Source organism: Puma concolor, chromosome C2 (genome assembly GCF_028749965.1).
Source record: "Puma concolor isolate L17-30 chromosome C2, mPumCon1.1.hap2, whole genome shotgun sequence".
In the NCBI taxonomy this organism is placed as follows: Eukaryota; Metazoa; Chordata; class Mammalia; order Carnivora; family Felidae; genus Puma; species Puma concolor.
Genome location: NC_141675.1, coordinates 157098626 through 157111285, shown reverse-complemented (window position 1 = coordinate 157111285; position 12660 = coordinate 157098626). Strand labels below are relative to the sequence as shown.

Below are 12660 nucleotides of genomic sequence, written 5' to 3'. Positions count from 1 at the left end.
CCGACTGAGCCACCCAGGTGCCGCCATTTTTAAGTAATTTAAAATGGGAATCGGAGGAAGTCTAAGTTACAGAGTCGGGAGATCAAGGAGACGGCAACCAGATAGCAAGGAGCGTTTATGTCGGCCAACGACGAGTTCGGTTTGCTCCCCGACCGCCCTGTGGGGGCCCGTGTAAGCGGGGCACGCTCTCCTACGAAGCAGTTTCGAGTGGGTGAGCTGAATCTTCCCCCGACCTCTCGCCCTTGGGGTCTCACCTAAGCCGTGTGGCCTTGACCGTGTTATTTAAGCTTCTCTGCCCTTCTGTGGCGTGCACGGGGTTGTGGGGGGTGATACCCAGATCCCGGGTTGTCCTCAAGAATTATACACGTGTATTGTTCAGCACAATGGTCAGGGAAAGATGCCCGGGACTGTGGGCCAGTTTTGCAGCTACAAACTGCCATTTGTTGTCATTCCAGGCACGCAATTTCCTCCCCTGTCTGTGAGACGCTCCTGGTGTTCCGTGCCGGCCCTTGACCGGGGCCACAGCTCTGGAGTGAGATGCCACGCCACGGCCACTCCTGACCACTCTTTACAATCGGAAAGTTAGGAGAGAGGGGCGCCTGGGTGGCTCAGCCGGATGAGCGTCCGACTTCGGCTCAGGTCACGATCTCACCGTTCATGAGCCCGAGCCCCACGTTGGGCTCGTTGCTGTCAGACTGTCAGAGCAAAGCCTGCCTCGGATCCTGTGTCCCCCTCTCTCTGCCCTTCTCCCGCTTGCGCTCTCCCCCAAAATAAATAAATATTAAAGAAAAAAAGTCAGGAGAAAGACTGCACTCAGACTGTTGATTGGGGGAAATAGCTCTTCTGGAATTGTGATGATTCTGGGAGGGGGTCCCTGGCCTTTTCAACTACTCTCAACGCGTTTTCCCAAACGTTGCCCCGTGGCCACCGGACCCCGTCCCGAGATGGAAAAATCTCACCTGTGTTAAAGCCAAAACACAACCACCCTCCCTTGGCCTTTCTTCGAAAGCAAATAAATAAAAGGAAAAAAACCCCTCGGAAGACGCTGGTTTCTGCCTAATTCTGCCCAGCGGTTTCCTCCATGAACACAGGCCGTGGCCCAGGCCCGCGGGGTCTCATTCACGGATCCGAAAGGGCTCCCACGTGTGAACCGAGCCCACCGGGCCCTGGTGCACCTGTGGTCCTCAGCCTTGGCGGCTCGCCCTTCCAGCCAGGCGCCTTCCCCTCAAGGTGCACTGGCCTGGCGAGGCCTGGCCGGCAGTGGGGCGTCCGGATCACTCACCGAGGCAGGCCGGTGGCAATGCAGAACAGATCCATGATGTCACTGGAGTTGCAGTATTTGCTGAAAACCACCTGTAAGACACAAGCAACAGGGAGGTGACGGCGGGCGGGGCGGCGTGCCGGTTTCCATGGCGACGTCAGGTGCCTCCAGCCCTGCCTCCCGCCCAGCCTGCAGGTTCACGTATTGTCTCAATAGAACTGTGGGCACGAGAATGCTGTAAGAATGTGTTTTCATTCAGCCCATCCACGCGGACTGTGAAAACTTCAGTTTTTCTTTTGTGTCTTGGGAAATGTCGCGAGAGGTAAAGCTCTCACCCGCGGCGCACATCTGCGGGTGACGGTCACCATCGGTGACGTCTGACGCACAGGCTGACCCCCTCGGTTTCGTGACACGGCGTTGCGGGGAGTCTCCAATGACTCCTGGAGACCGTTATGGAAAAAAGTTTGTTAAAGGTGATTAACTTAAATAAAAAAAAGGTTGCCCTTGTGGACTTCGGGGGGCTGAGGCTATAGGACTAAATCCAAGGGGGCATCACCACGGGAAAAGCCAAAGCGAACCGGCCAACCAGCGGTCTCCACAGCAAAACATGTAGCACGCAGGCAGGTGCACAGCGCCCGGGGGGTCCCGCCCCGGGAACGGGGGGGGGCGGGCGGGAAACACGTTTGCATCAGCATCTTCTGTCCAAGGGGTCCCGACTGTGAGTCTCTGCTCTGAATCCCTCCCCGGGAGCGGCCGATCTCCGTGGCTGACGGGGTGTGGACAGTCCACGGCAAAGCCCCCGTCTCCACCCACTGGACGTTTTCCTTCCGCATTGTTCCTGGCTGACCGCCCCTCCCCTCGTCCCTGCGTGGCGAGAAGCAGCCCTGGGATGGGTGGGCATCTTCCGGTGCCCAGAGCACCACTTTCTCTTCTAAGACCCTCTGGGTCTCTCTTTACAGGACGCAGTGAATACTCTCCCCTGTGCACCTCGCCTTTCTGTGACCAATGCCACTCGCCGTGCGCTGCTGGCCTGGCCACGCTGAGGCCCAGCCAGCACGCCCTCTCCCCGCCGGCCTATCTGCACCCGCAGTCACGGCGCTGGTGGCCCGCCCCGCGCTGGTGGCCGCCGCCCTGGCTCAGCCTGGCGACCTGCAGTGGCCCCTGCACTGTCCCCGCTCCTGGTCCTGCCCCAGCTCCCAGCCTTGGGACTCGGACACAGCCGTGCCACTCTCCTGTGCAGCAGGGACTCTGGCTGCCCGTGTGGCCGCGTCCTAGCTGGCTGCGGGGGGGGGGGGTTCCGGCCTGGGGCCTCGCCAGGGGCCGCCCCCGCTTCGCTCCAGGCCGTGGCGCCCCTCCCCGGGCCCTCCGATCGGCGCCACCCCTGCTTTCTGGATGCCCCTCCCCCCACTGCTGGCTGCATCACGAAGCCTCCCCGCCCCCTGGAGAGGAGCCTCGCCTTTATCTGACGTGTGCCAGGCCCGCATTTTCACGACGGCGCATCCCCAGTGACCCCAGCGCAGGCCCGAGCGCCACAGTCTATGCCTCGGCTTTTCTGGCTGTGCCGTGAGCGGGCAGGGGCGGCAGGGCTGGGTCTGGGGTCCTGGCGATTCGCCCACCGGCACAGCACCACTTCTGACGTTCTCGTTCTGAACCTCTGTGAGGTTGACTGGGGGCTTTCTTCCAGGCCCCGGTGAAGGGCAGGGGTGCACAAAGGAGGCAGGCGAGGGCTTTCGCAGAGGGGAACGGAGAGTCACTTCTCCCCCTAGCCCTGCTGACGAGATGTTCCTTCAAGGGTGTGTTCGGCGGAAGAATGCTGATGTCTGGGCCCCGGCACGAGGATTCTGGGGCAGAGGGTCTGGGCTGGGCCCCGGGAACTGCGGGTTAGGAGCTGGGGGTCTCCCGGCTGCCGTGAGCCCCCCTCTCCTCCCTCTCTGCCTGACCACAGCAAGGTCGCTCCCGGGGGCCTGGGTGGGCTGGGTGGGCTGCCTCAGACCAGGAGAAGGGGCACCCGTGTCGTCGTCAGGGCAGACGCGACACCTTCATAGAGGTCGCCGCCCACGCGGCTCATGTGCACGGAGGCTCCCCACGGCGGGTCGGGGCCCTGTGCCAGCCTGCAGCGTCCACAGGCAGGGGCGGTCTCCGAGATTCTTTCTCTCCAGCTTCTTCTGGAAAGCCAGCTTCCGCCGTGGGCTCCTGGAGGCTGGACTGAGGAGGGGCGTGGCCAGCAGCGACCCCGAAGATGCATGAACGCAGCCTGTTGAGACGGGGAGGGCTCCTCTGACTCTGCCCAGCGCAGCCGGCCCGCGGGTGGGGATTTCCTGTTGCAGCGGTTGGGGTGACAGTGTGGGAACCGGGGCGCCTGGGGGACGCTGACGCGCTGCCTCTGACCTCTCCGACCCTGGGCAAGCTTCTCTGCGCTTCAAGTTTCTCTTCTGTGGGAACGGGCAGAACTGGGCAGAGTCACGTCTATGCCGTGTCTCTGCATCAGCCAGACGCCAGGCTGTGATTCTGCCCGGAAGGGCCACCTCGGAGCCCCAGAGAACGGGACGAAAACTACCTCCACGCCAAGGGGCAGACTCCCGGGGACGGGCTTCTGACGGCCTCGCTCAGACAGTGTTCAGAGCGTGACTCTTTTTAGCTGGAACACAGACAGCTTCACGGGCTCACTCAGCCCACAATCGGTGGACGGGAACGCGGTCCGGGGGGGCGTGTCCTGTGCTTGTCCGCAGAGGCTTCACCGGCATCTAAGTGCCGCCTGTGGCCGCTGGAAGAGAGACACTGTCCTGCTCGCCCGCCCGGCCTCGGGACAGCTAATAACAGAAGCTTGAAAAAATGCACGTATGGGGTCTCCCGCTGAGACGAGGTCAGGCAGGCTCACGAGGCGCCCCGGCCCGCCTGCTGCCCCGTGGAAGCTACCCGGCCACACCGAGCGAGGCCAGCCTCGCTCCAGACCCAGAATAACCCCCCGTCGAGGTGATTTTTGACAACAGGCCAGGAGGCCGGAAGGAAATCCGGGGTAAAGGAAACAGATGACGCCGGGTGTCTCCACTGGAAGGTCACGCCGCGTCCACTTGTGATTCTGCTTCAAGATTACCGCACGCAAGGGGCGCCTGGGTGGCTCAGTGGGCTAAGCGTCCGACTCCGGCTCAGGTCGTGATTTCACGGTTCGTGAGTTCGAGCCCCGCATCGGGCTCTGTGCTGACAGCTCAGAGCCTGGAGCCTGCTTCCGACTCTGGGTCTCCCTCTCTCTGCCCCTCCCCAACTCACGCTCTGTCCTTCCCTCAAAAATAAACATTAAAAAAAAAAAAGATAACCGCACGCAGGCGTATGGTCCTTGGATTTCCCTTTTGTGCTGGTTGTGACATCTTCTTAGTCCCCCCCCCCCACCTTCAGCTAATGACGTCTTGGATGTGGGGCCGTCTTACATGTGTGCGAGAGCCAGGCTTTCCCCTGACCGAATACGCCGTGAGCAGGTGAGAGGCTGGGGCACAGCGACGGGCGTGCCTGATGGTGGCAGGGCTGGGACGGGGGTTTTTCGCTGGTGGCAGGAGAGGCTCCCCAGCCGAGGTCAGGTGCTCCTGGCTGTGGGAGACGCTTGTTTGGCTCGGGAGACTGCCCCCGTCTCCCGACGGGGGAGCCTTGCCAGGGGCCCCGTGGCTTTTGGTTCCCGCGCCGAATCATTCTGCAAATCCTTTCCCTTTTGTGCAGCCAAGAAAGAGTGCTGGAAACAGGAACTGTAAACGGGAGATGTACGGGGAGCAAGCCCGCAGAAAAACACAGATTTCGTATTTCCGTCCGGCTTGAGGCAGCGACCGACGCTCGTAAGTAGACCCTTTCATGCGGTTTGACTGGCAGCACCGTGATGTTAGAGCGAGACACGAGAAACACACGAGGACCCATCTCTCGCCTGCTGGATGCTAATCTTCTTGTTCAGCGGGGGCCGGTGATGCCAGCGGGAGCTTCCGTGTCTAGAACCTTCCTGCTGCCGCATAACCGATGAGGGGCAAGGGGGCCACAAGCCCAGCCCCATGCCGGGATCAAAGCCCAAGAGGCCCCCTCAGGCCCCGCCAGCCAGTGGCGGTCGGAACGCGTCCAGGGCCGCCCCGCCCCGTGCACACACCTGGCCGCAGCACCTAGACTCCCAGGTCGTGGGTGTCATTCGGTGCCTGCATTCACACTAGCCTCCTTCCAGCGACAGGGCAGGGCAGGGCAGGGCTTGTCCCCACCGGCTACTCCCTCTGCCCACCGGCTCCTCTCTCGCCCTCCCCACCCCTCACCGGGAAGACGGTAACCTTGGAGCCTCGGTTTGCCATTCTGCAGATGGCACCGATCGCATCAGGTGCACCTGCTCTCGGGTCCGTGAGGAGCGACACGGGAGGGCGGGTGGCTGAAGGCATCATTCGGACACCATGTTTCCACACAACCCCAACGCCAGCCGTCTCCACTGCGCACGGACCTCACGGTTCCTGGTGGCTCTGGAATCCCGCACTTCTGGGTGCTGGTCTCCCGGGGGCTCCGCGTTGCCAAACGCACCGGATGACCTCCCGCTCCATTTTGTTCGGCACCCAGTTTTGTTTTCGTAGGACTTCAAATTTACAGCCTGTGGGACTTCCAGGGCTTGAAGAAGGAACATCTAACCTAGTTCTCTGCTTCACTGTTTCTTGGGGAGGGAGCAACGCTTGACTCCAGAAAGGCAAAGACGGAAGCAGGGGTTGGGAGGGGGATCCCCAAGCTCACAGCAGGACGGTCCTGCTGCTTTGTGGCACTGATCAACAGTCGGTCAGGACGAGGAAGAGAGGCAGGTGTCACTGGAGCCCAGGTTGACTGGACTTTCTGGCTCAGCTCACAGTTGGGACCAGCCTTGACCCATTCCTATCGGGCCGCCCAGGGCTGAGACCCGGGGCTCTGGCCAGGTTGGCTGAGCGGGGCTCCTTCCTGACAGGCGTCCTCCGGGCCTGTCCTTACAGGTGGGGACTCAGGTTCAAGGCGCAGGGACGGCAGTGGCCAATGCACACCCGTCAGAGCTCAGGGCATCTCCACCTGCTAGCTGTCCAGCACATTTCCCGCAGCCCCAGATCGGGACCCGCCCGTACGCACCTCCTCACATCCGTCCACCGCGAACCCTGAGCCTCTTGAACTGACATAACCCCGCTTCTGTTTCCAAGTATCAAAAGCACCTCGACCGACGTACTTAGAGGAGCAGGGCTGGTGGCTGCAGAGAGGGTGGCCATCGGCCACCAAACCCGAGTCTGGGTGGTCTGCGGGTTACAGACACAGGATGGGCCGGTTCTAGAGGACGGGGTGTGGCTTCTCTCTGATTCTGGGTCCAGAGGCCTCTTCCCGGAATGTGATTCTGTTCACGGAGGGCCCTGGTCTGTGTTTTCCCCGCTCTCCCCGGACTCCCCTTTCAGAGGCTCGTGGAGGGAGCGTGCGGGGAGGGCCCCTCGAGGTCCCGGCTTCCAGCCACACACTGCGCTGCTTGCCTGCCAAAGGCAGGGGGGTGGACGGGGTCTCCGGGCCGCAGCACCAGCTCCAGGCAAACGAGTTCCCCGCTACAACGCTAGGCGGGTGAAGATTTGATCGTGGCTGAACCGCGGCTCCCGGAGGGCACTCTGTGTGTGGTCTGCCTGCAAACCCACGCGCAGGACAGCGCTGTTCCCAACTCCCCTCCGGGAGCTTTCAACCAGGACCTTCCACGGAGCGATGAAGCTGTGTATCCGGCAGGAAGTGTGAGGTGAGGATGTGGGCGGGCATCTCGCGAGGAGAGGAGACCCCAGTGACAGTGATGAGCCGCCTGGGATGTTCCGGAGCAGAAACAGGATTTCGACGGGTGCACTGACTGGGAAACAGGACGCGGGCCAGCAGTGACATGGGGACGGGGTGCGGTGGGGGCTCCAGGCTTCGGCGAGACCAGCAGAGGTGATGAGGAGTTCACCCACAGATGGGGGCGCCCGGATCTTTTCCAGAAGGTTCTTTCCCCTACTCAGAGGGCCTGGCAGTTTGGGCTTCCTCATCCTCAGCCAGTGGCAAGCTGCCAGGGCTCCTTCGTGTCCCCCTCCCGTTTCCGGCTGTCACCTCTCACCCGGACCACTCCTGCGTCACCACACCTGGCTCCGAGAACCTGAGAGGTGTGGTGTTACGCCCAAGAGTATGGAGGGACTGGCCTGGCGAGACACCTTTGGTGGCCAATTCTTCAACTCGGCAGCAGTGTGCATGGCGCGGGCAGCGGCCAGGCTGTGACTCACAGGCTTTACGAAGCTCCTACTCCAGGGGAGGAAGGCGGTGGCTGGTGTGCGCCCCGGTCCCCGCACGTCCCCACCCCTCCCCGGGCTCCCAGCCCTGCTCTGCATCTGGCCGTGTCAAGGCAGGCCCGGCCCCCGCTTCCACGTCCACCCCGGCCCTGACCACAGGTGGCCGTGGCCGCCACACCGTCCGTGTCTCGCTCTGCTGTGCCCAGAGCCTGGGGCGGGTCCAGCGAGTGGCGGAGGCTCAGGAAATGCCAGATGCCCGTGGCGGGGGGGGGGGGGTTGGGGGGGGGGGAGGATGTATCATGCCTCATGACAAATTCACGTGCGATTCACAGACAAAGCAATGTTTGAGGAAAGCTGGTCTTAATGTCCACCATCCGCTCTCCTTCACAAAGCGTGGGGGGGTGCACAGCCCCGGGCTGGGCCCCGCGGTCCCGGTGCCCAGAACCAGCCCGGCTGCCCCGGGAGGGCCGCAGGGCGGGTGGGCGCTTGTGCTCCGGAGGGGGCAGGTGCGCAGAAGCGGGCTGACGGCGTCTTCGTGGCCTTCACACACGTGACTTGTGGCTTCCTGCCCGCGGGCCTTGCTCTGCCAGCCGTGGCTGGCACCGTCTCCGAGGAAGTGACCCCCTCTTGGGAGCCGTCGGGCGCTCGGGCAGGAGTAGGAGGGCCGCCGAGGGCTCAGGCCTGGGGGGGCCCCCCCAGGCCCCACACCGCGCCCTTCCGGGTGTCCCGCACCCCAGCGTCCCCCAGGCCCTGCACCCTGTCCTTCCAGATCTCCCGCACCCTGTCCTTCCGGGTCTCCCACACCCGCTCGGGGAGGCGGGGGCCCGGCCGAGGCGCGTCCCCGCAGCTACTGAGAACGACTCTTGCTGGGCTTGTCACATTCTCGGGTGGACTGGCACGAAGTCAGTGACCACTAGAAGCTGGGTTTCCTGCGCAGATATCTGTGGTTTTGCATTACGAAATGCTCCCCATCCGGACAAGTAGGATAACCAAGTGGCTGCGTGGGTTTGGGCTGAGTTTTGCAGCCTGGGAAAGACGGCGACCGCCACTATCGCAGAAGAAAAGTTCAATCTGCGGATGTCGGGAGGGGACTAGGGACCGGGCAGGGTGGGGGTGGCGGGGGTGGCCTCCCGAGGGAGCTGAGCGTCCCCGGGGACCTCCTCCGAGAGGCCGGCCACCATCCCGATCGGGGCGCGGGCAGCCTCACGAAGCTGGCAAACCAGTTAGTCGCCTTTCAAAGTCACGGAAAACGTCCCCGGAACCCCTGAAAACCATCAAAAAACTCTCGGTGTCAGATATGTCGTGCTTTCGGGGTTGGCTGTTGTAAAACATGCAATCACGTTCATTGTCTTGCTGTTCCCGTGTATGGCGCCTGTGAAATTTTTTACTCAATTGCCTTAGCAACAGTTTTCACAGAGCTGCTTAGAACCTGGGGGTAACGAATTGCAGGCAAAATTGTCCTCATTACGATTCTCTTGCAGTGTTGCCCCCCAAGGGATTTTATGGGCTTCCGCTGAGGATACTGAGCCACGGACACCACATTGCTGGGGTCCCAGCATAGGGGGGGAAGACGCTTTCCTCTTCCACCAAGTCCCCCTTCCCGCGGAGCAACGGGTGAGCTCTGCTTCTCCACACAGGGAATGTTCCGTGTGGCCTCCTCTGGTTAATCAGAACTGGATGGATGCTTCCGGGACGCTCGCTTCTGGCCCCCCCTCCCCCCCCCCTCCTCCTCGCTCTGTTCACACTGGCTGTTGATCTCAGCCCCCTGGGGCATTTTAAATCTCAGTGTTAACTTGTATTTACTCTTGTAATTGATGATGATGTTCGTTAATTATAAATGTCCCGCTGACATGAGAAATCTGTACTCCACCAAAACAACGGTACGGACTTCTAAAAATAGCCATATCGGCCTCCAAGAAAATAGGAGGAAATAACCAAATTGACAATGGTGAAACAGTGGTAGATGGCCAAAATCTGGAAGCGACGAACGCGCCCTTCAACAGGTGAACGCCAGCATGCTGGGGTCCGTCCACACCACGGAACACCGCTTAGCAAGAAACAGAAACAAATTATCGGTCCGCACAACAACCGGATGAATCCGGAGGGATTCGTGCCAAGTGAGTAAAAGCCAATCCCCGAAGGTTCCATACCATGTGATTCCATTCAGATGACATCCCGGAGATGACAAAACTTTAGACACGGAGAACAGATTAGCGTCAGCCAGGAGTTGGGGACTGGGTGGGTGGAGGCAGGAGAGGGGAGGATGGGGGGGTGGGGTCTCAAAAGGGGTGATCGAGGGGGTGGCAATGAGAATCTGTACGTTTGACAAACACATATACAACTCAATACACACATGCGAACAAGCACGATAAAGCGGGCGAAATCTGAGTGAGGTGTTGGGTCAACTCAGCGTCCACGTCCTGGTTGTGACACTCCTATAATTTTGCAAGAAGTTGCCACGAGGGAAACTGGGTTTCCCTCTGTTTTTTTTTTAAGTTTATTTCTTTATTTTGAGAAAGAGAGAGAGAGAGGGAGCAGGGGAGGGGCAGAGAGAGAGAGAGGGAGAGAGAGAATCTCGAGCAGGCACCGCACCGTCAGCACAGAGCCCGGTGCGGGGCTCGAACCCACGAACCGTGAGATCATGACCTGAGCCAAAGCCAAGGGTCAGATGCTCCAAGGGCTGAGCCACCCAGGTGCCCCTCTCTGTGTTCTCTGCTACAACTGTGTGTCTACCTATCAAGAGGTTTTGTGCGGTAGCTCTGGCCGGGGGTCGCAAGGGGGCGCCCTGTCCGGAATGTGCACCCACACGGCCCTGGCGGAAAGTGGTTTGGCAAACGCGTGCCCCCTGACCCAGAAAGCCGTTTCCAGGAACCGCTCTTAGGGAAACAATAACAGCGAACGTAATAATAAGAGCATTTATAAAGTGCCCTTCTAACACCGTTCGGGCCCTTTTCACGAGTGAGCTCACGCCTACGGCGAGCCAAACCCCTGACCTGCGCGGCCGCTTTGCAAGCAAAGGGCCACGGCCAGGGAGGCTCCTCTCCTGTTATTTATCGCAGAGAAATGGGATTAGGAGAAATAGCACATAAACGACGAAATGACTCCATTTGAGCTAGTCTCCAGGACGGAACATTATGTTGGCACTAAAATCACGTTTCTGAAGACGACTTCACGTTCTATCGGAAAGTGCGGCTGACGTAATGCTGAGTGAAACGATCAGGGTAAAGAATTATGTAAACAAAAGAGAGCCACACACGCACACACACACGAGAACACAGCCTCGGGAGAGGTCCCGAAACGTCTGGTGGCACGATGGGTTCTTTTCTTTTTATATGCTCTGCGTTTTCCAAATATTCTACAGTGACTCTGCAGGGCTTTCACAAGCAAGAGTTATCTAGATCTGGAAGCTGAGGTTAGTAACCGATAACAGAAGTACTTTATGAACATCCCCCCCCCCCCCCCCCCCCGAGCACGTGCTGTACTGCATTTACATAGAATTCTTAGGAGACAAATAACGGCCTTTACCATTTTTTATTCGGAAAGAATATTCTTTGGCATTACGCCAAGCAGATGAGGAAATTAACCAGAGGACAAAACCCAGAATTTAAATAGCGCTCAGCAAGGAGTGTGGGAACCAGCGTGAGAGGGAGGCACCAGGGGAACATGGGGGGAAGGGTGCAGAGCCGGCGGGGGGTGGGGGGACCCAGAGAAGGCGTTGGGGGGAGGGCAGAGCAAGAATCCAGGGCAGAGAACGAGGCCAGGTGTCTCCTGGGGCAGAATGAGGTGAGAAAGAAAACTGGGACCCGGAGGGAACCCGAGCTGGGGAAACGGAAGGGGGAGGCCGGAGGGTGCTCCCGTCCCCAGCAGGTGCTCTGAGTGCTGGAGACGCAGCCAGGTGCTCCCCCACGGGCTGGGACTCCCTGTTAAAGAATTCCTAGGCTCCAGACCTTACTGGAACGCCCCTCAGACCCATGCATCTTCAGGGCCCTGCTGACCAGGGGCCAGGAAGGGTGTGGAGGCCCAGGGCCTCCTGCTGAGGAAGCTCCAATGAGCAGGCTCAGGGGCCCTGCAGAGTCCAGACCAGCAGATGGGCCAAGACCGGCTCAGGCGGGGAAGCGGCTGACTTCCGAAGGGCGCATTCTGGTTGACCAGAGCCGCCCTGGGGCACGGGGGCGCAGGACGGGGTCTTGGCAACCCCTGATTCAGATTTCCTTCCTTCCAGTAGGTCGCCTCAAACTCCTTTAGATGTAATTACAAAGCAAACCCTCGGCTGTAATAACCTAAGTATCAACGATCTGAGGGGGGGGACACATTATCTTTGGGGTCAGGTCCGCTGGGTTGGCCCCCACGAGGCCGCGTCCTGGCCCCTGAGTCACGGGGCCACGCAGCCCTGCTCACGTCCGCAGGACAGTGTGGGCCAGGGTGCGCTCCTCAGGGAGTGTCTTGGGGGCCAGTAAATCTGGGGCCAGTGACGTTAACTGACGCTGAGGCCGTTAGCCAGTGGATGCTGCCCCGAGCTCCCGATTCTAACCCCAGTGCTCACGCAGGGACCCCTTCTGTTCCCATTCATTCTTTACTGCGTGCTATAGATGTGAACTTACAGGACAAATGGGTACTAACACGTCACTTAACTTTATATAAGGTTCACATATTAGGATTGCGTGTAAAATTTTGTGTGTGTGTGTGGGGGACCAGATGGGTTGCTAGCACTGTGCAAATCACAGCACTAACTCTTTGGCCATCAGGGCAGGGTAAGTGGGTCTGGCCACGAGTAAGTCAGCTGGGTGAGCGGCTGATCTCAGCTGGCTTGGTCTGAACCGGCAGGTCCTGGTTTGCCTGGAGCGTGGGCCATTTTAGCTGTCTCACATCCCTTGGATTACCCCTGGCTGGACGCTGGTGTTGTGCACTGCTCCAGGCACATGCAGGGCGGAGGGGTGAGCAGGGAGGAGCCACAGACGTGAGTTCACTTCCAGCCTCTCCTCTTACCGGCTCAACCCAGGGCAGATTTCTTCACCGCTCTGAGGCTCTGACTCTCCCGCAGAGTGAGGAAAGTAGCTTTCCTGTGCCTCTGGGATGTCAGGAAGGTTCATCATGACACACAGAGAGCTTGGTGTGCACTAAGTGCTGAGTTATGTGGCCGCTGTGGTT

At 60.1% G+C, this 12660-nt stretch overlaps 1 protein-coding gene across 2 annotated transcripts in view; it reads right to left on the bottom strand.

Moving 5' to 3' along the window:
* Positions 1 to 12660, bottom strand: part of PDE9A (phosphodiesterase 9A) — a 90034-nt gene that overhangs the window by 60349 nt on the left and 17025 nt on the right. For both annotated transcript variants that reach the window (XM_086676054.1, XM_086676055.1), the window contains exon 2: positions 1283 to 1353. In XM_086676054.1, coding sequence (XP_086532180.1) covers positions 1283 to 1353 — 71 coding nt within the window. The remainder of the gene's footprint in view (positions 1 to 1282; positions 1354 to 12660) is intronic.